This window comes from Haemaphysalis longicornis, unplaced genomic scaffold (assembly GCF_048455015.1).
Source record: "Haemaphysalis longicornis isolate Haplotype H1 unplaced genomic scaffold, Haemaphysalis longicornis Haplotype H1 scaffold_1, whole genome shotgun sequence".
Taxonomy (NCBI): domain Eukaryota; kingdom Metazoa; phylum Arthropoda; class Arachnida; order Ixodida; family Ixodidae; genus Haemaphysalis; species Haemaphysalis longicornis.
In genome coordinates, this window is record NW_027526203.1 from 109,067,469 (window position 1) to 109,095,032 (window position 27,564).

Genomic DNA, 27,564 nt, shown 5'->3' on the forward strand with positions numbered 1-27,564 from the left:
TCAAGCGCCCGGCTGCCTCAAAACGCGATGTCTATTGAGCGTCACCACTCTGGGCAGCACACTTCGATCAGCCTGGATCGGCCTGCTCCACACGCAGGCCTTCTCCGCTTTGAGGCGTCCTCCGACCGTTGCAGAAACCCACCGGCTGAGTAAAAGCGGGCGCACGTGGCCGCCGCCATGCATCGGCGATCTCTCAAAGACTCGGAGTAGCCCATGTGTGCAGCCTCCTCTGTACACGCCGGCCCGGCTTGCGAGACCCTGAAACTGCAGGCGCGACCGACCGGCTACCCGTGAGACCGCGGCCGCAACTCACGCGCATTCCCTCCACCTCATTTGCGCGTCCGAGATACACGAGCTGGCGCACTCCGCATCGGGGCATCATTTGGCATGGAGAGAGTATGCGATGTTGGGAGTCGAAGCGAGTACGATCCGAAGCCCATATTGAATTGGAATTGCTGGTCTGGTGGCGGCTGCTTTACGTGAGTGCGTAAATTACTGTGAAGGCGCAGTAATCGTATGACATTACGCCACACTCTGATAACGCGTTAAACTAAGCAAGGCGAGATCACTGTTGCGGTGAGATTATGTCGGGCGTGTAAGACCCAGGAGCCGGTGGCATTGTGTACCCAGTGTTGAAGGCGGTGTTGGAGTGCTGTCGTCGTGCGCCGAGTGCAATTTACGATGTGGTGGTCAGGGGCAATCTTCAGGCGTGTATTGTCCGTACGCCCTATGACGTTCTTACAGCATCGGGCCTTCTTGCCTGTCCAGGAACGCATTGCGGTAATTCCGCCATGTGGTACAGGAGTGCCAGTGCGCCTGCTCTGCGATTTCCTCAACGCGGTTGATGCACCATGATTTCGTTCATGCTTGCACGCCCGGAATTTGTCCTTTTCACATAATGCAAAGGTATTTGATGGAACTGGGTTCTTCTGATGACAATGGTCAACTGATATGTAGAGGGCGCTAAAGAAATAGAACTGAAACAACTTGCTAAATTTAGCACACAGTAAAAGGCTACGCGCAACGTGGACGTAACAGTCAAATAATTGTATCATTGACTTTTATTTTTATATTCACATTCCCAGTTCTCGGAAGACTTAAGTTTGGAAACTTGTCACCCAACTTCCGGTGTTGGCAACAAAATTGGCTGGAGGTATGCAGTGGTTTATCGATATTTAAGCTCATTTTTATGCTGAGAGCGCGCAGGAACAAGAATAAACAGCGTTTTAACAATAACACTGCTGCGATGGCAGAAAAGCTTACACAACGCGTAAGAAGGATTATAGGTACAGCTTTGGTCAGCGCAAGGGGTGTCATCCACAGGATTATAATCGGTTGAGCGTCACCCGTTTGGCGCAATTTCATGTACTGAGTCCAACGAGTGAGACATAATCACAGCAGCGGTATTCGTAACATTGTTTTGGATGCACAATGTACGTATCGACACTCAAGAAACGTCAAAAGTTTCGGGCAGTTCAATGACGTACGGGCTGGAGGAACCCGCTTGCTAGTTTCCATTCGTTTTCTGCGTTAATGTAGAGTGGTCGGAGGCGTGCTCTTTACGCTCTTAAAAATTGCCGCAGGTGGGCTTCACCACAACACTCCAGAACGGCCAATCATCGTTACCAAATGTGCAAATTTGGCGAATGACGGGGACCAGCATGCTATTAGAGCAAAACATAGTCTCTGCGCGGTGACAACAGCACAGCTTGGCGCTGTTGTCACAGCGCTGACACTATTTTGGGGCGAAGCCCCTTAGCGGCTGGGGCAGAGGACGTATGCTGCCGTCGTCGTAATTTGTCGTCTCATGCAGTCACGGTACTAAAACACCAGGACCCTCTTTCACGCCTCGCGCTAGAACGTAAAGCCTACTAAACAAACACCGGAACACTCGTTTACGCCTCGCGCTTGAGAGCTCGTGCTTCAAAGACAAGAGGCTTTGCAGCAAAGCTGTATACCTCTGCCCCCAATGGTTTCATCTACGTTGGCAAAAACGCCATGGCGCCCGCCCGTCCGCATAAAACATCCGGCGCCCGTCGTCATGAAATCGCCGATTGTCGAGTATGACAGATAAAACTGTAAAAGAGTCACTGCATGCTTCGCCCCTCCCCAGGTTTCACGTTAGTGGATATGGCCCGGGTTTGCACATTTGGTCACGATGATTGGTCGTTCTGGAGTCTTGCGGGGAAGCCCACCTGCGGTGACTTTTAATAGTGGAGGTTTAAGCCTCGCGTGACGAACGTAGGAGGGATTTGGCCTGCGTTCAGACTTTGGGCCCCTTGTGCTGCTGCCGCCCACGGCACGCGGGCACCTGCTCAGGAGGGTGAAAGAGCTGAACAAAACATTGTCAGTGCCGTTAAGAGCGTATCATGCCATTCGCGGAGACCATAGCTCCCCACGTCGAATACTCCGCGTGGGGCGCTGTACTTCTAGTCCAGCGCCCGTCGGCATAAAATCGCTGATTGTCCAGTATCAGAGATAAAGCGGAAGAAGAGAGTCAGTGATTGTAAATGCCGAGAAGAGGCGCATTTCGTTTCACGGCCGATCCCGCCGGCGGCAACAAAGACAGCGATGACGACAATTATTAGTTTCTGGGTCGATCCGGAGTCGACGAACGACCGCAAGGGCGTTCAATTTTTCGGCCAGTGCTAAGCGTGGAAGAAATCTCTAAGGGCTCCCCCTAAAAGCTGTCGTTCTGACAAGAAAGTCATACGAGCCACTAATCAGTAGTTGCCATGAAAGGACGGGCCAGACAGATTTCTGAGTATGGGAAGCTGCCGCATAGGTCTGCCAATAAGAAGATCCCAAGGCTGGTGCCATTGATACGCACTTGTAGCTATTGTATGCGGCCTTTCCAGCAACTGCTGTTGAACCGGTGCACATTGAAGTGGATTCGAGAATCCGCGTGAGAAAGCGGACCCAATTCAGTGGTTCCCTTTTGAGTGCCCCCGTTCCTATCTTCTATAAAGAAAAAAAAAACAAAAAACGAAAGCACCGCCCGAGATAAGCCTAAATACCTCGTTCAGCAGTTGCGGGGGAAAGCAGCAGCCACGGCCACACGTGACTTCCCCGCGCGTGGCTTGTGCGCCGGAGAAAACGGCACGCCTGCAGCCGAGCGTGAACCGCCTCTTTCGGGATGTGCTCGTTCTCACCCAGCGTTACACGGGCGCACTCGTGCGGATGCCCTTAGGAGGCCAATACCACGCATGGTTGCCGGCCAACTTGCTCGCACGGAACAGCAAAGGGGGGCCGCCGCCGGGACGGGGGAGGCCCCTTTATTGTTCTTGGCGAGCCTCCACACAATGCAGGCATGCATGAATTCATTACTCGCTCGTTTTCCAATTATAGAATAACCCTTGCGCGCATAGATACTCTTTTAGGGTTTTGTCTGAAAGCATTGTAAAGAAACGTAATTGTGGTTCACGCTCCCCGAGATTTCCGCTCACTGACGCAAGAAGTAAGCGGAGAATCGCCAGCTTAGGTGGTCTTATTGCCTATTTCTTTGCACCAAACCAGCGAGTAGGGTCACGGAGTGGCAGTCGATGGGGGTGTCAGCGTTTAGCAGTGGTTTATATATATAAATGTATATATATATATATATATATATATATATATATATATATATAGCGAATCAGAAATGGGAACTGAGGTGCTCAGTGAATTAAGACAGAATAAGGGTTGGCAGTCAAGAAAACCTCGGAAAGCAAAGGCATAGAAAGATATGAGGAATTTTTTGAGTCACAAAGAAAGTAGTGAAAAAATGCCCGCCGGGTGGGATCCGAACCCACGACCTCCAGAATACCGGTCTGGTGCGATATATATATATATATATATATATATATATATATATATATATATATATATATATATATATATATATATATATATATATATATATATATATATATATATATATATATATATATCAACCGCTGGTGCAAGTTGGGTGAGTTGGTAGGTGTTGATTGATATCTAATCACAGTGCGACAGACGAGACAGACAGGAAACTTAGTTGAGAGTCAGCGCTAGTCCTGTGGTTATTCTCCTGCCTGTCTCATCTGTCGCGGTGTGATGAGATATAAATAAAAACCGCTGGCAGGTTCATTTGTTTATATTGGAAGACTATGAATAACTAACATGGAGGATAAGAGCAGTGAATGCCTCCGAACTCTGCTAATGAACATGCATACATATCTCCTGAAAAGGGTAAGTAAGGTTCCTGCAGCACTTTGCTCCACTTAATCTGACATGCCTCAGAACACAGTCAATAAGCGCGGCCAGTCCTGACATTAGTGGCAACGAAATACCCGATAAATATTATTGCTCTAGCTGGAGCGGAAAGCGCTTAAGCTTTGAACAGTAGCAACAAGGACCAGAAAGACAACACAGGATGGAGCGCAACTTTGTTAGTTGTGCTCAGTCCTGTGTTGTCTTTCTGGTATTTGTTGCGACTGTTCTAAGCTTAAGCGCTTTCCGCTCCAGATATGCAGCACCAACTTTGCTCCTGCAGATATGCGGTCAACGTTAGTTACTACTCTACGCACACCAGGTAAACAAGAAACTGCGCCAAAACGTTTACTTTTTTTATGCGTCCATTAATGTCCGGGCATCCTTTGTGCAATTGTGGGAGTTCTCACAAGCACTAACGCCGTCATGCGCCGGCTTGCTTAGAGTTGGAGCGGTGAACACGTTTGGTAGTCACTTTAATGTGAAATTGGGTATTGTGGGCATATCGCGGCAAAGATCGTGCGTTTATCCAGGATACAACGTAGATATATTGTCCCGGAAAGAAAAGCACAGAGTGAAAAGGGTAGCTGTTGCCGCGAGCAAATCAAGTTGTAGCGTTTCGTGCCAGTGGTACAGCAGTCGCAGTCATGAAACCGGGCTCTTTAAAGCGTGCGGTTTCATAACTGTATGCTGCAGATGGTTCGACAAGGGAATTGAATACTCGCCAGCTGTTAAACGAAGGTTTAAGTTCATATCTGCCGACCGAAACACGCCTTACCTTTATCTTTCTGCGCGCGTGTCTTAAGTGCTTTGACCACAGCCGTTGGTTACACCATGCCCTCCCCGTTTACACGCACCAGGTTCACGAAATGGTCGTGCTAATCGGAGCGGGCAGAGTGCTGCGCGGCACGTGAGTGGCGACGGGGACGCAGCGGTAATTAGGCGATTTGGCCCAGCCATTAGAAGCCAACAATGCGGAAAGTGTAAAAGGAAGACTGGGTGATCGGGGGACAACACCCGTGGCCGCATTCCGGGCACGTGGGACGCCCAGCGCCCCGCCGTGGCACGCGCTGCTGCACTGCAAACGATAGCGAGCGTGTAACGAGCTGCACGCTAAAGGTCAGGCCAGATGAACGGAGTGATCGCTTCGAACGGACTGGCGAAGCGGGTTTCGAGTCAGCGGTGGCCTCTGAGCGCGGTCGGTGTGCAGAACGGTAGCGATGTTCCCCAAAAATGGTGGCCACCATCGAGCCCTCGTTCTCTCTTCCGCTCGCCCTCTCTCCTCTTGTGCACCTCTATCGCGCTCCCTCCCTGAGTTAGGGCAGACACGGCTTCCTCAAGTACTGCTGACTCAAGTACGGAGCCGCGCCTGGCTAAAAAGGAACAGAAAATGTCCGACGAAGCGGCAGCAATGCGCTGGAAATTTCAGACCGACAGTTTGGAGATAAAACTAAAGTCCATCGTACCGCAAAGGTTGTTTCAATCGTACTGTAGCGGGGGTTTTCGAGGCAGCAGGTTTTGCCGCGTTCTAGAGCTTTATTTTTGCTCCCTTTCGCACCAACCACTCTTCTCTCTCCCATACCCTATTTACAGGGGCAGTTTTCCAGAAAGGTTAGGTTATCCGACGGCCCCGGGGGCCTCGCATTTCGTCCCCTTGCATATGCACGCTGCTGCCGTCGTTCGCAGGATTCGGGTATCGTCTCTGTCATCTCGCGGGCCTGCTCTCGTGCATAAGATCGAGGATGAGGGCAGAAGGAGCAGGACACGCCAGATTCCCTTTTAACTCTTTCGAAGGATTAGCCTCACGGAGAATGGACACGCGCAATAAAAATAGCACTCGCGTCCTGCTCAGCCGTTCTGGTGCTATAGCAAATTGAGCTCGTACGAATACTCTGTCATATCTATATAATCTATAGTATATTTGGAATACGCCTAATTATAACACGCACGCACTAATCGTTCTGAAGTTGTAGCTCTTTTCTTTGACGTTTACATACATTTCTGAGCACATTTTTTAGTGAACTCGCATTTTCGACGTTAATATTCCGCAAATGTGTTTCTTGGATACATCGATTGGTTAAGTTAACACTCCTATGGCACCTGCTACTTCGTTACGCAAGAGTTCAAAAACCGTAGTGGACGAATACGAAATGTTTTAGAAATGCATACAAGCGTTCACAATGGTCTAGTTTGCTCATTTTAGAAATATGTGACTTCTGTACTGTAATAAATACAGAACACTCACACTTGCTAGACAGCTTGCGCCATCTATAGTAAAAACTAGGTAAACCAGAATGTGTTTTTTGTTTACTTTTTGGTTCAGTAAAGAATTGATATATTTCTAAAAGAAACAAATCATCCCGTTAGGAGCATCTTTGTGTATCTGTAAAAACATTTGCACCGCTACGCGATGCTATTTAAGGACATGGGTCATAAATTAGTAAGTACCATAGGAATGCGATCAGGTGAATCCCCCTTTACGAGGTGCAGTGTGGCTAAACGGATTCTTTTTTTAGCATTTATATACCCAGTTTTAATTGAATACATGCAGGTGCGCATACTCCTTCCTGCGTATAACAAGCATGTGGTGTTCCGTTCTTTCTCTGTTGTTTAATCAACGGAGAAGCAACCACAACTACGGAACAGGGGAAAAGCACTCCCCAACAAGTATTCATGCGAGGCGAATGTGCAGTCGCAACACGCCCCCCGTGCACGGCGTAAGGGGCCCATTCGGAGCATTAATTAACAAATCTGTAAAAGGCATGTCTTCTTTTTTGCTTAAGGCACGTCAGGGGCGCCTTAGCTATGCGCAATATGCTTCAAATCAAATCAAATCAAATAAGTTTGGTGCCCACAAGTGGATGATTCCTCGGGTAAACATCCCTTTCGCAGCTGGACAAAGACCGAGGAACCGGTACACCAGACAGCGGTATGCAATCGGTTTGCATGTTACACAGAAACAAGACCAAATACATTCCACGACAAAAAAAAATCGCCACGTGTTGTATGTTTGCTAAAATAAAAAATAATAGGGCAGTTCGTTCATCTTTTGTTGAGTATTGCATATAAAATTACATTTGCACACATTAATACACACATATATCGACACATTTACAAATATATTTTATATACCTATACATATTCTATGTATGTACACGCATCATATCTGCACATGCGGCAACAAGCAAAACATAGAAAGTAAGGAACAGCTAATAATGTGAGAGTTAAAGATGAAACGAAGATAACGCAAGTAATACTTTTATCATAACGGAATTGTGCGCAACATAAATATACGCTTTGCACACGTAGGATAAAGATACTAATTATTCACATTATAATCACCTCTTCCTCAGACTTGTGGATCATTTCCCCTACATGAGGATTTTTTTTATTATTGAGATAGGCGCAACGCCATGTACGGGAGCGTTTTTGTAGAAGCCTCGGTCTAGATCATTGCTTCGAAGCCCGGGAACTGAAGCCACAAGCTGAAGTAGAGTATTGGGAAGCGGCCGAAGAGGGAAGCTTTGAGCCACAGCAGTAGCTCCACCCTGCCTTCCTGTTGGCTCATTCACCCTCGCTTAATTAACGAAATTCAGTCCACCGCTCAGTAGATGTGCATGCGTGTTTATTCCCAGATACACAAAGATTTCAATTACGTCATATCCATCGCGGAAGGGACGCCAGTTCAACGAAGCAAGTAAAGGGTGCACCTCTGCACACAAGGTCTTCTGGCGGGGAAGAAACCTTTAGTACTAAAGAGTACGTTTTACTTAGGTTGTTTGTTTTCGGGTTTTATATTTTAACACGGAAGTGTTTTATACCGGGATACACCAAGATTTCACTGATGTTATATCCGTCGCGGAAATGACGCCAGTACACCTTTGCCGAAGCGACCCACCAGCAGGACGTCACTCACCAAGCACACCCACAAGACAGCCGCCGACCCGCAAATCATGCTCAGCCGCAGATTTCGCTGCACATTTCACTTTCGTGTGTTACCGATTCCTGTGACAGAGGAATCAACCACAGTTTTCTTACTTTGTTTTACTGTAATTCCAGGCATTCAAACATCATGGTAACCCGTATAATTACTAAGAGCAAGGCTTCATATTGTGAGAGTCTGATCTTTGGAATGTCGGAAATCGGTGAGGCGGTGCTGCTATACAAATGGAAAACCGGCCTAATTGCGTTAACGCCCCAGCCTAACGGGGATCCGAAACGTGTTAACATAGTTACGGTTATCATCAGCAACATTGACATCGTTATCAATAGAGTCAGCAGCGGCGGCAGCAACAGCAGCAGCGCTGGTTCAGCCTGTTGATGCACAACGCATAGCGGAGGCCGTTCCCTTATAAATACTTCTTTATTCTGCCCCGCATGAATATAGTCCACTCCGCCTCTTATATCTCATTTCTCCCCGGAGTAGTCCGCGGCCTATTACTTTCAATTCCATCACTCGGTAGCTACTCCTCCCACCAGTGGCGCACGCGTTTCCGACCCACGCATCACAAGTCCAACGAAACCTCACTTTTCTTTCCATCTGCATTAGTTTCAGCTACATCGCCTTTTACGCGAACCTGTTGCATAATCCATGGCGGCGGGGACACTACGTGACCGTGAAAATCAGTGCAACTTAGAGAATTCTAAAAATTATTCTAAAATATCATCCCTTCTTGCTCATCATCTCTCTCGCTTCCCAGATCGGTTGCCGTTAATGCTGATTTTGCAACCTCTGGTTCGCTGCCAAAAAATAAAAACAAAAGGCTTCATTTCATGACTGACTGTCTCTCGCAGCTTGAGGCCGGCTATGTTCTCCGCGTAACTTGTTTCTCTCGTGCACGTGCAACAACTTCGCCAAATTATTGGCAGTCGCAGCGGGAAGATTACGCTCATGAAGAAACTCCAGCGGCCTCCACTTTTATTTTTGCCTAAGTAATGGGGTTGTCTCTACTTTTTGTCTTTGGTTTTTGTTGTCTCTATTACTTTGCGAAACAGCCAACTTGATGCTGCCTTTACGTTTCTTACTTTTTGTACTTTTGCCCTTTACACCTTTTTTTTTCTTCGTTCGCCATCCCTTCCTTTGCCTTCTGCCGAATTTCCATAGCTCTCCCCTCGGTTAACTCTCACCACTCGACATCGCCTCCCCGAACAGTTTGTGGCCCGTCATTCGTCGGGCAGTAGTAGTTCCTGCGTCCTTACTTTTCAATATTATCTCTCTTTTTACGCTAAGCAATTCCGGATAAAGGGGGTCTGGTAGAAGCAATTCCTACCGGCAGTATGCAGTACAGACATAGTTTTTTTGTCTCTTTGCTAATATTATTTTCTGGGCTGCCAAGCTTTTTTTTTGTTGCAATCAGTAAACATCGGTTCCTGCCCATGGGCGTATGTACGCTGGTTTCCATCGCCTAGATGTGTAATAGAACTACGCTTTAAACGAGAGATGAAACTTTTACCGACAGTGGTAACTATGAATTACAGCTTTCTAGAACGCCAGCAAACGTTTTTGCAATTGGAAGGGAGAGTTATAGGATGTAGCGAACAAAAATACTCGGTATGCCCTTATCCAGACGTAACGGCTGTCTTAAGTCCAACTTATTTGCACCCACTGCCAGAGTGCAAGCAGAACAAAAAATTCGTCAGAGGGTATGGTCAGCACGCTATCGCAGGCCATTCCGAAGGGAACTTGGAGCCACTTCTTTGATTACGGCTAAACCTCTCTCTGAGGTTTTGCAGAGCAATTTTGCTGCCTTAATCATTATTCGTTTTCTTCGTTAGCACGTAAAAGGAATACCCGTTTCTTCTTCCTCTTCCAACCTAAAGCGAACTTTCGAGGCAGTGCTTGCGGCAGGTAACATTGCTGCAGCTTGCTGCAGATAACGTTGCCACTGCTGCAGCTGCATATCTTTTCAGAAAATAACTAGTTAGTGAGTTTTCTGAAAGGGAGCGTATAAGGGAGATGTAGCGGCACTCCACATTACTACATCCCTTTTTTTTCGACAGCTACATGATCATCGATATCTTCTTCATCCCGGTGCATGCTTCCTGTCGATTACCCGAGTAGCCAGCCCTCTAGTTATAGGCAGCATCGCAAATAACAGTGTCGCGTTGCCATTTTTTAAAACTCCAATCATCGGTAACTTGTGCCAATCTCTTCCTGTTGCGGCTGTACTTGTTTAAAACCTGGCTTCATTCTTCAAGGCACAGCGTCGATCGCAGCGTTTACCTAAGGCGTCTCAGTTTCTCACTTGAGGCTATCAGTCTGCACGAATATGTTCAACCCGCCCGGTGAAAACCAGCCTCTTCGTCAGATACCATCCTCTTGCCCGCATTTAACAGGCCACTGATTACATAGAAACTGGCACCTCTCCTCCTCCTTCTCCCCGAGGAGGCAAAAGCGAAGCAACGGAGCGTAATGCCCGGGGCAATCGACCAACGCAACCAAGGCGGTGTAACTATGGTGCGCAGCCCCCGCGCACCGCGTTCTTTCACCATCCGTCTTGCGCGCGTACGCCGGCACATCTGTCGCGTTTGAGGGCCTGGCGGCCCGTCTCTGACGCTGCCTGGCGCGACAAGTTCTCATTCAGCGGTTGTCGCATCGCTTGTACGTCTTGCTGCCGTGCAATCGATCGTACGTGATGTGTAATTGAGGCCTTGTACACCGAAGAAAACAAGAGAAGGGCGCTACGCCTCTGCCACAAAAGAGGCCTACTTTTTGTGCAGGTTTTTTAAAGGACACATCAGAGGATGCGGCACTAAGACTTTAAGTTTGTACGTAATCATTCCGGTTCTGCCGAAACTGGGTTGTATACTCGGCGTGGTTTGATTACAAGGAAACATCCTGCTCGCAGAGAGACGGGTATGACGTTTAACCGAAAAAAAATTCATTTCTTGTTTGGATAAACTGTGTTCTGGAATATTTTCTCATCTAATCGATCTGGATACGTAGCGAAGTGCGAGCCATTTTGATGAAGCATGAAATGCCCTCAACAAAACCGAAGGCCATCTTCAAACCCTTGGGCGGGGTTCAGGGATGATTTTCCCCGCAAATGCTAAGGCAAAAACTCTAGATTCCTCATAACTACGATTAGAACGCATGGCCGGTGCTTTTCAAACAAAGAGTCGCTATTACAACGGAGGATGAACTCACTCGCTCGGTGGTATGGTAGCCCAGTTTCAGAAATGCACAAGTTTTGGAAGCCGTTAAATAAACCACAAGCGTGCAATTACCTAATCCGGGTGCTTTTTGAATTTCGATGGCTCGCTCTTATAACTTATCAGAAAGGAGCGCAATAAATGCTGCTTCGCCGAGCCGTTGGATGTCCTGGTGGAATGATATCTGAGCTTTATAACGGTGCCATCAATAGATCTTGGCCTGGTCGTGCGTGGTCCCGACTGGTCGCTTCTGCGAATGCGCACTCCGACTCTCACGTTGCTGCCAGTTCATGAAGACGCTGTTTTCATGCACCCCCTCGCTTCACTGCCTTTTAAAGCGAAGCTTTACTACTTTCGTCCAGCGATTGCGTGGAGGATACGCAAGGTCACCTTTTGACCGGAGACACAGCCCCGGCGACACACCCTTCGAAGCGCATCGTGTGATTCGCCGGGCCCGCTGTTGGCGCCTGCGGGCGCCGACAGCGGTCGCCACCGCCGCTGCGGCCGAGGCAGCCAACCACCCCCGCAGCCTCCCATGCATGCGGCGCTGGGTCGTTTCGGGCAACGTGACTCGTCTCGGGCCCGTCATGAATGAACGCCGCGTTCACCCGGCCTCCTTCTGTGAGCGTTGCACGGCCTCTCTGTTTCGAGAATTCGGCGGAAAAGAAGAGAGTCGGCTGCCGCGGGGAGAAGAGGGTGCCAGTTAATGAAAGGGGCAATCATGCATCAATGGTTATCCAATAGGTCATGATGTGTGGAGAATGCGTTCAGAAACTTCCGTTTGTTCGTCACTTCCATGATTCGAAACGTATATGTTTAACGGGTACTCTAATGACCAATTTAGATTGCCCCGGGCGCTCGTAAATCTGCGATCAAGGTCGGATGAGGGGCGCTCTTTCCCCGTCACTACGTTTTAATAAAACACAAAAGGCCCACAGCTTTGATGTGGTCATCAAACGAAAGCGCGATGTTGCATCACCAGTAGATTCATAACACTTGCTCTTTAAATGCCAGAAAATTGACATCTCTACGTTTCAACTGGAATTCGGCATTTTAGTAAGGTGGGTTTTGCGAGGCCTTTACACTGAATTTAAATAGGTCTGCGATTTTTGTGACACTTATGTATGAAGTGATGGCCATGCAAGACTACAGAATGATGTTAGCCAATGAGGAAAAGACAGACCCCTCATTTCGCTAGCCCGCACCAACACGAACTTCTCAACCAAAAACCTTATTCGCGTTTGTGCTTGGATTTACGTCTCCCCCAATTTTTCCGCAAAACCTTCGAGCTTTCATAATGGGCGTAGGGACGAAGACCCCTACCTTCACCTAAGTGGTCGGGCTTCCAAATCACTGGTCGAAGCAAGTGGTAAAGTACGCATGTCGTGAAAAAACGGTGTTAAGTCGTGGTGCGAGTTCATGTGAGGTAGAATTTTTGTGCGGACAAAAAGTAATGTCCCACTTCAATATCGCAAAACCTTTGCCTGCAATGTTGAATCAGTCCTCAATCCCAGCGTTGCTTGATGGTGGTTAGGTTTCGGGGTTATTGTCCGATTCCACCATATATCCCGCATTAATCAGGAAGCGGCCTAAATTATAGCTCCGGGCACGTTTATTCAAAGCAGGTTAATAGTCACACATTGGTGGTGCCTACATTGATGATGCCACTCCATGCAGGCTTCCTACCTCGCACTGGGCGTTGTGGCGCTGGTGGCCTGTCAGAGTGCAGTCATGGGCCAGGAAGAGGACCTGCTCATGCCCTGGAACCAGTACCGGGCCTCGCCGCTGCTGGACGCCCTCCGTGGATGGATCCGGCGGCCCACGTTCACCTTTACGCGCCCAAACTTCCTGCCGGCGCTCAGCGCTAACGCTATCAGGCTGCGACCGGGTCTGCAGCAGGTACGCCGTGAAAGCGACACGTGTCATTATCCAAGGCACTATATTAAAGCAAACAGAATGGTTCAGTTGCAAAAGAAGAAAGAAACATCACGGTTCCTCAAACGCCGCCCATGAGATTTCAGCATTTACCCAAAGCCACAAGCTTTCGTTATCGTCTAACGATCTGCTGAAGGGCTTGTTGGTATACATTGTGACTCCCAGAAAACAGCGCCGACGGCGGGACTAAGGAAGAAAATACAACAGAACGGAGCGCTTGTGTTGTGTGTTTCTTTGCTTAGTCCCGTCGTCTGGGCTGTTTTCTTGAAGTTTTATTAGAGGCTCATTTGAATTGTACTGAGTAATTTTTTTCCTGAAATCCACTGGTTGACCACAGCGTGATTCGGTAGGAAGCTTGCCGCGTTTATCACCCCTGCAGTCGATAGGTAAGCGAACACCTACGTGGGCTTTCCTTTCGTACGAGGAAAGTGGGTCACCCAGGTTCTATCACTGAATGGGCGCCTAGGACTCAGTGTATTTAAGCCCCGTCATTTCCTTTATTTCATTCTCAAGCCGTGCATTCCAAGACATTGGCCAGATAGTTAACCTTGTGACTCTTTTTCTCGCTTAATAGTACCTCGCCGTGCCGTTCCCTCTGCAGTGTTGATACTGCCACGTGGAATGAAACAGCTGGGTGGAAAACCGCACAGGTTGGGCCGAAACTAACAAGGGGCGTCCGAAGTGCACGGATCTGTCGCTCATAAATCCCTACCCCAGTTTTCTGATCGCTACAAGGACACTATACTGAAACCGCCTCACTATCGGGCACTTCTCCAGCGAACCTACTCGACAGACCGGACCTGTTCGGTTACGGCGCGCAGATTATCGACTTGTTCGCTGTAATTTCGATAAGACTGCGCGGAAATCTGCTGAGGCCCGCAACTTGTTACGTGCTCACGCGAAGTGGTGCCATCCGCGTATTGTGACTAAATGTATTTGCGCACGTTACGCTTCCACAGCTCCGTCATGTCGCCTTAGCGGACTGAAGATACGCGCCCAACTGGCACACTGCGCGCAGGCGCTTCAGAGCAGGTATCATAAATTCACTGGCGTATAGCAGCATGAAAACGATGGTAGTTTTTAAGGCAGTTTCTCATCAAACAACGACGGGCTGCGCCAAAACATCTTGCCGCCGTTTACTACCTGCACATAGCAAGAGAAAACGGCGGAAATGCGCCTTTTTAAAAGCTCACGGAACCTGAATTCAATTCCCCTAAGTAGTAGCCCCGCCGGATACAGAAAGCTGAGTAGATATTATGCGCATGATGAGCGATTCGGTTCCCTGTACCGGTGGCTGTGTATCCAATGCAGGCGTAACCGGACGGCTTCCATGTGTGCGAGAGTAAGACGCTGGGTTCGGAGCCGCGAACGGTTTAATTCAGCGTGTTGCCGTTAGCTGCGTGGAGCTTTGTAGCTCATGCTAAGACTCGGGCGTTAAAAGGAAGTTATCACACCGTCCCACGCTCCTGCTCGTATAGGAACGGGTAAATTGCGAAAATGCGAAATGCGAAAACGCCCGTGTGTACTAGATTTCTGCGCATGTTAAAGATCATCAGGAGGTAAAAAGTAATCCGGAGCCACCCACTACGGCGCGCCTCATCGCCTGCGCTGCGGCGGCGTGTTAAACCCCACAATCAATCAATCAATCAATCAATCAATCAATCAATCAATCAATCAATCAATCAATCAATCAATCAATCAATCAATCAATCAATCAATCAATCAATCAATCACGGCGGCGTGTTAAACCCCACAATCAATCAATCAATCAATCAATCAATCAATCAATCAATCAATCAATAGGTGCGAAAATGTTGTAAAATGGTTATTTTTAAGTAGTGAGCCTGTTTTAATTAAAGTGGATTTTCATAAGCTGTATGAGTCCAAATAGATGAAGCCTAAATCAACTCCATAATTGGCATGGCTCATATGACAGAGTGGTGAGAAATTTAATTGCTAATGTTTTTTTTTCCCTCAGAAGTGTCAAAGAAGTGTCAGAAGTGTCAATCAAAATGGGGGACTAACTGGCACTGAACTTCCATTTAAGCCGGATTTGTTTGAGTGGCTACAGCAAACACTTGTTTTTGCGTTTTAATGCTTCTCGTAAGCGAACTCGACGAGCTGGAACAACATTACTTGAATTCACCTGTAAGTAACGGGCATCTCGTAAAATTTATCTGCTCACGTGTCATTCTTGTACAACTAAGACGATTGTCCTTACTTTAGATCGAACCCACGTCCTTACTGCCAGCATAAGGACGGCAGTAAGGACGTCGGCAGTAAGGTCGTTGCTGGGAAACACACCAGCTGGCAGCGATTCGACTCCACTGTCGTGGCTTTGGGATTCTTCGTTGAACTGCGTCTGACTTTAACCGCAAAGCCTCGACAATGGGTTTTTACAGATATCACGCGTCACACGTTCGTAAGAATCGAACGTGGGGGCTGTAGCTTGAGGTAGGAGGGAGGGAGAGAATGGCACTGTATGGAATGTTGAAGCCGGGTTCGTAGTAAGCGAAAGAGTCTCATTCGGTTCTTACGAACGTGTGCTTGCATGCACACCTTGACAGATAGCGGGCACAAAGCGGGGACAAGAAAGGAAGCACGGACATGCGCTATTTGTGTGTCACGGCTTGTGTGCGCTATTTGTCACATGCATCAATTCCCACTAGGCTGTACCGCAGTTATATGCACACCGTGGGCTCCGAGCTGGACCTCCAGGACATCAATTAAAGGCTTCTATCGCTACATGTTGGAGGGCAGTCCCTGCTCCGATACGTTGCTGGAGTGTGTATATGTCCTATTGAAAGCTTCTAAAGCAAAGTGGCAAAGCTCCACTCGGGCGGTCAAAAATGGTTCCAGCGCCCCATGGAGGATTTCGTGCGTGCGAAATATACGCTTCACCTGTCTCTAAGAAACACTGGCCTGGAACTCTAAGTTTTGTCCATTTATTTTGCTAGAATGCATAGGTTCGTTTTATCTGCATAAGCTTATCAAATGTGTGGCCGCGTTACGCTCGTGCACGTCAAAACCGTGACTGTGAGGCGAGCTGCTAGAGTGTGAGCTGTGCACTGTGTTTTGTATGCAATGTTGTGCGGGCCCGATAAAGCGGACAACGTGAGTGACGAAAGCAAGGTGCGGATAGGCGGCACTCTGTTAACTGTGCGCTAAATGTCACATTGTCACGCAGGTGCTGCGCCCTGTCCTCCAGCGGCCGGCTATCCAGAACATGATCCGACCGGCGCTCAACCTGCGACCTGTCATCGCCACCGGCATCGCCAACCTGGGCAACTTCATCCGGAGGCCCTTCCTAAGCCTCGAAGAATGACGGACCGACACGCCTAGCCCCACAGCCGCGCTGAAAGGCGCAGCGTACACTTCCACGTTTCATGAGGTCAGTGCTACTCCAAACTACTTCGCTTGTTGCTTTGCCGTGGTGACGCGCCTCGAGGGTTACGGTGGCGGCCGCTGACAGGTTGTCGTATTCAGAACTTAAACAGCAACGGCATCATCACATTGCAGGGCAACGTGAACTTTACAGATAAAATCGCTGCAGCTTAGGGTCGTCGGCGAAACATGGAGTTGAGGGCTGCACCAAGTGAGGTCTACAAATGTCCTAGAAAAGAAACCGACAGCTTGGGAAGTGGAGGATAGAGCGCATGGTATTTGAAACAACACCGCGGTATGAGTCGCGGCAGCAGCACGATTTTCGCTGAGAAGAAAAATTATTTCCTCGGCTTCCGGAGAGAGATGCGACATAAATCTTTGAGCGAGAACCCGACGTTTCTATCAACATACACTGCTTGATTGACGAAGACAATCTGACCTGATTCATACAGCAAGGTAGCGTCTTGTGTTTCCGCTGTAGTCCTCGCAATTGCGTGCTACGAAGTACAGAAATGCTGATATTGTTGCTCCGCCGCCTCCCGTTGCGCAACCGCTGTCGAGACCTACGCTCGGCTTCCGCGCGGAATGTTATCCTCACAGAAACGTCTTCCGCTTGCAGCTTACGGACTGCTACATATCAAGCCTGTTACAGCAACAAGCCTATGCGGAACCACTATTTCGTTGTTTGCGTTGCCCATTGACGCAAGTGGTACTAGGTCAAAGAACGACATTGAGCAGAATTTTATGGTCCCCGTATGTCAGCTGCGGTTTTACAGCGGCAACGCTAAATACGATCGGTTGGGCCACCCAGACAACGGTCCACGCAACGGGTATCCCTGAAGTCTCGACAAGATTCGAAAAGGTTGCCCAGGGGTGTCTGGTCACAGATTGTAGGCGGGCCAGTTGGTACATAACTGAGTCACAAACAGCGCAGGAACGAGACGATAGGAAGATCACACAAACACGGCGCTGACTAACAACTGAAGTTTATTGTCGCGTACAGGCAATTAATAGGAAAAGATAGAAAACACGTGATATACAAATCTAGGAATGACAAATACAAAAACCAAAAAAAGAAAAGATACAAAAAATACAAGAACTACAATATCTGCTATGGTGCAATGATCTGTACTACTGCTATACTTGCAGCAACCAGCAAAATTTATATCGCAGCTTCCACACAATCTCTCCTAGCTACCAAGAAATTCGATTTCTTTCCCAGTAAGGGCGACGGAGGGTGTGCTGATGCAATTCTGCTTACGGTTGTATATTTCCCATGCTTCTCTGATCTCTCGCCGTAGCCTGTCCTGATACCTACAGCTGTCGCCACGTTTGAGTTACCACAGCATGTAGCTGTTATTCGCGAGCTTTTAGTGGGTAGCAAAGAGGCCAGGGATTGAAGGTGTCCCTCCATTTTCGAAAATAACCGGTCTGTTCACCACACGCAGGGAGCGATATAGAAGACGCAATGATGCGCTGCAAACACCAGCAGATGACCCAATGTCGCATTACGATATCCGCCGCTGCGTATATCGTTCATTTTGGCTCGTCTGTAAATTAAACATCCGTAAGGTTGATAGGGAGAAACTAAGCTCCGGACAACTATAGTATACTGGTGTTTAAACTCCCACCAGCGTCACACAATACGCGCGAATAGTTGAGTCACCCTCCTTTTTTATTCTGTGAATGGGGTACACAACCCTCTTTGCCAAAAGCGAAAAATAAGTTCTACGAAAGTAATTATTGACATTACTAAACATTGGCTAAAGGCCATCTGACACGCAAGAGTAGCTGCTCTCCAGTCCTAACCCCCCCCCCCCCCCCCTTGTTATTTGGCCGTAGCAAGTTCATGAGAAATATCGCAACACCACGTATACGAATAAACTTACGCGCAGTTTTCTAGTCACCGCTGGGATCCAGCGGACATGAATTCGCGACGGAATTATTGTTTCCCGTTCCAAGTAATAAACCGCCATCAATTATATTCTTGTTTCGCGGGCGCGCGCAAACAAGTCACGTAACGCAAGTGCCCGGTTACGCGCACGTATTATCGCGGGGACAACCGATCAGTTCCGGCTTTTTTTCCCTTCGCCTGCGCGGGGGAAAAGATCTGGAAGCAGAATAATAAATTAGAGCCGAAAAGGACCTACGCGGCCAATTTAAACAACCTCGCCTCGTGCCGCAATACGGTGTGCAACGACCGAATTCGGTTTAAACTATGCGGGGACCACCCGGACAGCGGTGTGTTGCACTCGGGCTTGCAAGAACTGGGCACTTTCTTCCCCTTTGAGCCAGCTACTTTGACACACGTTACATGTTCCGCTACCGTGGGCGCGATACAATTAATGGAAAAATTCGAGAAGTAGAGGCACACACAAAAAAATCACTGCCGTGCCGGCCTTGACAGAGAAAAGTGTAGACCGGCTGCAGAATGAGGACAGAGGCGAACACCATACAACTATGTCGGTGGTTTCCCTTGGTAGCGGCGGGGAAACAGACATACATACGCGACCCGGCTGCCAGCCATACCGGACGCTTGCGCATCGGCCGTCTCGGCGTTAAGGCGTGATTTCCGCGCGGTGACGACGAAAATGGGATGCATGTGCCAGTCCAATTAAAGCGCCAGTAGACCCGTATTCCTAAGCGGTTTCGAGAAATAAAGACATGTATCTCCTGTATTGTGCGGCAATAGCGTTTATCACCCCCGGGAATATTTTTCCCTCCCGTCAGGATGGCGGTTGCGTGGTAGCCCAAGAGCGCAATTGAATGTAGCTTGTACACGAGCGAGCCGCGTCACCGCCCCGCCTTGGCGTTCCCCCTTCTTGTCCTAGACCCGACTTCCCGCTTCCTGAATGGTGCGAACTTTTGAGCGTTCTTGGGGCCGTTATGTCACCCGCTAGTTTTCTTCGAGGTAGTTGTAGTAGGTGCGGTGAGGAAGCCATGCCGAGAGAATGGAGGCAAGACGAAACAGGGTTCTGTCACAAAGGGATGACAGCGGGTTTTCGCAATTTCATAGAAGCTGTGGAACTCGTGGCGTGCGCCCGGCGTGACTGTTCGTGAAATTTGCGTGACTGTTCGTGAAATTCAATGAAATACAGAGCGGAAACAGTGCTACATGTATGCACAATGGCATGTTGGAGCGCATGCGTGGTGATTCCGGAAGTGTGCAGGAAGTGTTTATACGACCCTTCTCTGTCACATTTGTTGCAGTGTATCCAGTTCGAATAACTGACTATAGACTACCTTGGAATGTCCCGTTTGGGAGGCAACGCTGTCATCATTAAAGCCGACGCTTTATGACTTTGTTCTCAAAGTTTTAAGAAGCAAGAACTCTGTAGGATCTCGCTCGGTTGAAATCGGTCACACATGATTCCTACTTTAATTTACAAGCCTCAAAGCGATTTCTGTCTCAAATAACATTTCAGCGCACGATCATCTTAACTCCTAAGTACGTGTCGTTCTAATATATCGCATGTATGTGCTTAAAAATTCAGGGTATGTCCAGAGAAATGTCCAGAGAAATTCGAGAGAAATGAAGGGATTTGATTCTGCACGTGTTAAGCTTAAAAATGAAGATGGTTTGCCTTAGGTACTCGTCAAAAGACTAATTTAGGCATATTCGGGTGCAAAGCAAAACGCACACCCACGCGCAAAATAGGCGCACTTCATAATAATCACGACAGCCACGGTGTACTTTTGGCAATACGTGTGTAAAAATGAAAACTTTGAATACGATCCGTACGGTGCCGCAGATGTTCAGAGTCCCCTGTTTAGTACATCCTTAGTGAGATTCTCTTGCTTAGTACACACCTTTGGAACATCATCGCATCAGTGCGAGTGGTTTCTGCAAAATACTTTTCCATGGGTCACTCGGCGTCGTGTCAGAACTTGACATCCTTATGTACTAAGACCATGCAATTCAATGAAAGTTTCAGCATTTCTGCGGCCCCTTTTATGCAAGTACCTTATCGAAGAACCCCGTGTATGCTTTTCAAGATTTCGGCCATGCTCAGGTTTATTCATTAAATGTTGGGTGAACACTGCGAGCTTGTAGACCTGAGCAAACGTTTGTGGGCTGCCGGGACATCTACACTAGCGACACTCCTGACACTAGCGACAACCCTCTGCTATATTCACTTTTAGTTTTTCTTTACTAAATCGATGGGTTTCTCTTTTTTCGGAAAGACAAATGAGGAAATTGGCCCACGATAAACCTGCCTACTTGCTCGCAAACCTTTAAGATGCGCCAAGGCGCCAAACGTTGTTCAAAGATTACAGTATTTGTTTTGATTAATGGGTTGCTTGAATGACAGGCAGGCAAGCAAGCAGAGTCTTTGTTTATTTATTCCCAACAGTATTGAATATGAATGAATGAACCAATGAATGAATAAATGTTCGATAGCTCGATTGATTGATTGATTGATTGATTGATTGATTGATTGATTGATTGATTGATTGATTGATTGATTGATTGATTGATTGATTGATTGATTGATTGATTGATTGATTGATTGGAATCCTTTTTCTTCTCATTTTGTGTGCAGGCTCCGCTGGTTTGGAGCCAGACTTCGCGTCTCATCAACTTCGAAGGAGCTCCAAGTGTCGCACAGTGCAAAAGCACAAGTGCCACACCATTTGGTGTTCGCTTACCTTTGTCATCCCAGCGCATATGTACAGTTCGACAATCACTATAAGGGCCACTGGACGGGCACCGGTGGTTGGTTATTGTGTTACCAGATCCCCAGTTGTTGCTTTTTGTGTTTTTTTTTTCTAAAACCGCGCTACTCACCTTTCAGCGCGCATTCAGGAACGGCGGGACCAGCCTTTAGGCCTTTTTATTCCGATAACAGTCACACCACTAATTTATTTCTTGAATGAATAAAAATGAACATGTATGCACGCGACCTTTATCATCACCACACTTGTCTATTTGCAAGAAACTACCTCGCTTTCATTTCAGAGAAGAATAAAATAGTCGCAAGCAATACAAACCACGTTTGCAATGTGGTACCTTGACTTGGCATCGATCCTTTGCTGTGAGCCTGTTTCCCCGGCATCAGCCGGCGTGTGTACAGTCTGTGTAAAGGCTTATGTACAACGAGCCGGTGGGCCACTTCAAGGCGTATTGGGCCGCTATGGAAAAGTAGAACCATGACTAGACTGCTGCGCAACTAGTTCCCACCAGAAGGAATAGTTGAACTGCACATCGTTCGGTTATCGCAGTGACGCGAGTGCTGAACTAACGCCCCCGTCGAAAGTTCTGCCCAATTACAATTATGATTGGCAGAGGTATGTGCATGTGCGCTTGTGCGTCAACTTATCTTCCCACCATTCTCACCAACTCGAGGGAATCGGCCTGTGAGGGTGACATCTGGCGTCAGAGGTCACGGCGGCTTTGTACCGATGCGTTCATGGAGGGAAGCAAACACACAAGGCTGCCGCCTCTTCAGTTGGCGCGAAGCACCAGTTCATTCGCGGTGCATCCCCCCACGTGGTATGCCCCGGGTTAGTACTGATGAACCTGAGCAGAAAAAGGTTTCACCCCAGGGTATGACGGGATTGCAGGAAATGCATCACCAATAGTGGCACAGGAGAACGTCACAGCCTTGCCTTATAATACGTTGTAGTTTTTATCTTCAGCATAAAACAATTTTCTGCGACAAATATAATTGTTTACCTCCACACCCGAGATTCGCTGTTGTATGAAGGTACCGACTCGAGCTGTTTTAATTGAGCATAAAAAACTGCGACACTACTGCCAGTTTTTATCTTTGGAAAATTCTGTATTTACGTGCTGTTTAGGGCAAACGGAACTAGCCGTTGAATATCCGACACAAGACTGTATTGTTACACGTTTACAAAAATCCCCGACACAAATTTTTTCATACCCTACCCCATAGGAAGAAGAGTTAATACGGTGGCTGGGAGTTAGCGTTATTTGGTGAGAACAGCTGCGTTCATATTCTCATAATTATTGATATTCAAAAAAAAACTATCCAGGGGGTAACAATCAACGCGAAAAGCAGGACTCATTTTTGCGCACCACCGCACTGCTGTTATGTGTGTGTGTTCGTTTATTGAGAGTAGGAATAGCCTATACAGGTGCAGCTCTCCGGATAATCACAGTTTTTTCATAACTGAGAGCCGTGGTGTTCTGAAGCGTTAGGCAGAACTATTATTGAAGGTAACAGCTCGCTTTGAGTGCAACTTCAGGGTCAGAGACACGGAAGTTACCAGTCTAAACTCTATGAGCTGTACCGTTTTACTAAGAATTACCGCAAAATTATTAGGCGTTCTACAAAGTATTCTTAGAGTGCTCATATTTAAGCTTAATCCCTAATCCGTGGTACATATAACTTTCCCCCAATGCTGCCACCGGGTTTTGAGATGACGGCCTTTGCAGCGAAATCAGTGCGCGCCTGCGGGGATCTACGCGCCTCGATGGCAAAATGCCTTGATCTGCGCCATACCAGTCTTTGAACTTTTGTGCACGTGTGTACACATTCAGTGTACATTTATAAAATAAAACACACTCGTTAACATTTGCGGTTGAACGCACGAAGAAGCGCTTCGAAGGCGGGAGGAACTTGGCCATAACTACTTTGGTGCTAAGAGTGGAATATAGCGGTTTTATGCGAAACTTTTATGTGAATAATGAAGCCCAGGAGGTGGAAGAAAAATTAATCGGGGCACTTCAGTCTGATTACGTGGCTTGATTGTGAAAGCATTGTGGCTTCCTTTGCGACAGTTCAGAAAGACGTGTGCACTGCTACATCGTCTTTCTGTGCATAAGTTCGGGGACAACACTATCTTGAAATAGCATAAACATCCTGGCGTTTCGCTGCATGGTACGCTTACGGCGCTTCGACATTGCCGGCATACTTGCGGGTTGAATGGCATTTAGTCGGCGCAGAAATTGGGGGTACAAATGACGTCGGAGCACTTGATTTGATTTTGATTTGATTTGATTTGATTTTTATTCCTGCGCGAAAAACAATAAACAAATCACTTTCGCGCAAAGGGAGCCGGGAAAAAGCCGTAAAAACAGCTTGACTAGCCCCAGCCCCCCGGTGCAAACAGACGGCAAGCGGCATTGGCCAATATTAACAAAAATTGCCCGCATCTCCCAGCGAGGGAACCCTGGTGTGATGCGGCGCATCTGGGGGTTCAATTGGCGTTTCCATTGGGTTGATTCTCTACATCGCGTGAAACGTATTGTGAACGCGTAGGCACACAGTCGTCAAGCAAAGTGACGCGAAGTCGAACGAGAGCGAGCGCTGACTGAACCGCCGCGGAACGATACCCGCTTTATATTCACAGCACTTGAAAGAGAGGAGACCGCGGGAGAGAGTCGCGCATGCATGCGCGCACATGCGCACCGGAGCAGCTGTTAACGCAGCGTTAACGCAGCGAAGCGCGCGCCAACCAAGCGCTCCAGCTGTCGTTATGCTAATGCGCCGGAGTGAGAGTGCTGCGCACAGCTGTGGGAGAGACGAACGGAGGAGAGTCGCACATGCGCAGGTGGCATGCGGACGGACGCCGACGACGCAGGAGGGACATGCCTCAGAGCAAGAGATGCGCCGCATTTAAAATCAGCACAAAGAAAAAACGCAACGTTTTTTACAATATATGCAGTGACTATAAACAGCACTCAAAATACATACTGAGCAGGGTTTGGAAAAGTAGTAAGCTTACGAATACAATAGCGAGAAAGAGGAAGATATTTATCCTTATAACAACATCATGAGTTAAGTGTAAAGATGCTGCGGAGGTGGTTAAAAGAAATGGCAGAAATGTCTTGGTAATTATTGAGTAAAGACGGCAGTCTGTGTCGCAACATTTGTTCTCCGTAATTTGTTAGGAATTTTTTTACTTTCCAAGTTTCAGGATTGCGAGTAGAATATATCGGAGAGAGCTTTTCTAGACTGGCTAGATTAATTTGTGAACCGTTATTTACTACTGCTTGTTTGTAACATCGGCAAAATTTATAACTGTAAATAGAATCCATGCGAATAACATTGTACTTTTTAAATAGTTCTTGTGTAACAAAGATACGGAACCTTGCTGACTAGGCGAATAGCTCGTTTTTGTAAAACTGTTATTTTTCCTATATTTTCCCGAGTTGTGGTAGCCCAAATGAGTACGCCGTAGTTAAGCATAGAGCTGAAAATAGAATTGTAATGTAGAAAGTTAACTGAGACTGGAAAAGAATAACAATAACGGCGCATAAGGCCAGTAGCCTGGGATGATTTCTGGATTAAATAGTCAGCGTGTTTATTCCATGACATTGTTTCTTTAAAATATACACCTAATGTTTTGAAACATTGAACAAATTCAACTGGAGTCTGATTGATTACAATAGGTTCAACTGCGCTGATTTGACGACGTGGATGAAAAAGTACTGCTCTTGTTTTGCTAGCATTCAGTTTTAAATTATTGTTGGATGCCCAGCTGCTAATACATGCAAGAGTCTTATTTGCGCGATTTGCGAAATCAATACCTGAGCAACCGGCAAAAAACAAACTTGTGTTATCGGCATATATTTTGTATTTAACTGTTTCATCCATCTTAACAATCTCGTTGATTTAGAAAGGGAAAAGAAACGGACCAAAAATGCTACCCTGTGGCACGCCACACTTAACTGCTATAGTTGTTGAAATGTATGCTCCAATTTCAACGAGATGCGATCGATGGCATAAATAAGATGATATTAGAGAATGAGCTTTCCCGCGAAATCCATATCGATGTAGTTTATGAAGAATATTGTGATTTACGTAATTAAATGCACAAGACACGGCCCGAGTCACTCCGCCTGCTCCGACGAACAGGAGAAAGACTAACGGCTCCTCCTGATGATGTTGGAATTTCGCGGAGTTAAGCGCATATAATGCTTTCGTAAAACATTTCGTCATGCTTCGTACAGCTAACTTTCGCTAGGTTCATAAACGGCAAAAATACCGCTAGGGCGTTTCTAGGGAAGCCTCGCGGTCATCTTTTACCAAAAGACGGACCCGGAGTGCACCCTGACTGATTCGCCAAGGAACTGACCAAGGCCCGATTGGTTACTCGGGAGATGCAGGCTGAAACTTAAATTCAGGTTTTTATTGCAACTTTCTCATTGTCTCGTACGACATGCATGCGTGTCTGTAATCTTAGCCTATTGGCTAGTAAGGAATTCATTAAGGAATATCACACTGTTAATCTGGAGTTACGCTGCGCGCAATCACACATTTTAAATTCAGACAGTACGTACACTGTCAATAATAAGAATGACTAGTCTCGTAAGAACAGGAAATTATGTATTCTTGATCGATTCAGATTTAAGCACAGTTTTAAATAGAAAAATGAATTAAGAACGAAACAGCTGTGTCCAGTTCATATCGAAATAACGCAGACAACATTGAGCTTATAGTAAAAGCGCCAAAAACAGGGTGTGTCATCATAACAGCGGCGATAAAATTGTGTACACGAAATTAGAAGGCGACACAATTCTTCACTTTTATGTTTCTCTTTGTTGATCGATTTCTCGATATGGTCTGGTACGAAAAAAAATCTTACCAAGCATAATATCCCTTTGCTGACTGCAAAATTGACGAGAAAAGGCTACTTCAAATTTTACACCAACGTGCTTGAGACGACCTTGCCCGTATGCGTTATGAAAGAGTGGTATTAAAATTTTACCTTGGCCGACAGAACGTCTATTTCTACCGGGTGTTTTTATCCGCCCGCCGCCTGTGGAACGCCGCTCAGCTTGGGGAACGCCGGCGCCGCGTTCCAGCAGGATGTCCCTCGCCAAGCACGGCGACAAGACTGTTGCCGACCCGCAAATCATGCTCCTGTCGGTGTAGCGGACCGTGACTTCACCAAGCGATTCGCTGACAACCCGTTCGGTTTCGTACGCACGGTTTGCGAGCGCCTGGGCGAGCGCGTGGACCCAATGCTCCTGCGCGTGTAATCCAGTGTCTAATGTTGATGCGTCTAACGGTGCTATACCGACGTAATATAAATAGCGATATGCAATGTCATATCGATGCGCTATAAACATTCAAAGTCTCCTGTGAAGGCACATTTCACTTTCGTGTTTTACCGATTCCTATACAAGAAGGATAGACCACATTTTTTTTAACTGCCGGTCGATCGCCGCAGGGCACGCGCTCACCTGCGCACGCTCCTATGCGCTCGGTATTTTCTTGGTATTTTTAACTACGGAAACCAAGTTCTAACGATTTCATAAACAGCTTCGCAGTTAAAAAAGTACTGAAGAGGCCTTTCTTTTCAGGACGCATGAAATGAGCTTTACACTCTGCTTCAGAAGACAATGTTCAATTCAACTCACAACCCCACACGCAATCCCTTCAATCTCCGCAAAAGTCGAACCGCGAGTTTTAAACCACGAGTTCGAAGATTTGGCCATGATTATTGCCGTTCACTTTCTTTGTTTTTACTTTCGAGAAAAGCTACGAAAACTTCGTTCGCGTGGAAGAAGGACCCTTGTAGTTTTGTTCAGAACTGTAACACGATTCGTGTCTACTTTGAAAGAAGAAGCGTTCCGCTTTCCAGACTACATGTGCTACTTCGTAGTTGCAGTGACAATAATGGCATCCCTCGAGCTTCTATAATGCTCACTGACGGCACATTGGCGCCTCTATTCCCACAGGGATTGTGTTTTAATTTTCCTTGCACTTGACTACGAGAACGATCACAGATTCGAATGGGGTGTTTTCAACGCTCAAGCTTCATTTACTATATATAAGGCATACAGTAGTCACGAGGTATCTATAAATTTACGTCTACTGGGAATCGTTTAAAAGCGCCGAATCTCTTAACCAAGGTCGTTTTGGTTTTTTCGTCCTCGCCATAAAAATG

The 27,564-nt window shown here is 47.2% G+C and overlaps 1 protein-coding gene across 1 annotated transcript; it reads left to right on the plus strand.

Annotated features, from left to right (window-relative positions):
• Positions 1-13,050: 13,050 nt before the first annotated feature.
• Positions 13,051-21,650, plus strand: LOC144165322 (uncharacterized). The gene is made up of 3 exons (XM_077695440.1): positions 13,051-13,278; positions 16,502-16,705; positions 21,243-21,650. Exons 1-2 carry the CDS (start codon positions 13,051-13,053, stop codon positions 16,637-16,639), a joined length of 366 nt encoding a protein of 121 aa, XP_077551566.1. The 3' UTR covers positions 16,640-16,705; positions 21,243-21,650.
• Positions 21,651-27,564: the final 5,914 nt, after the last annotated feature.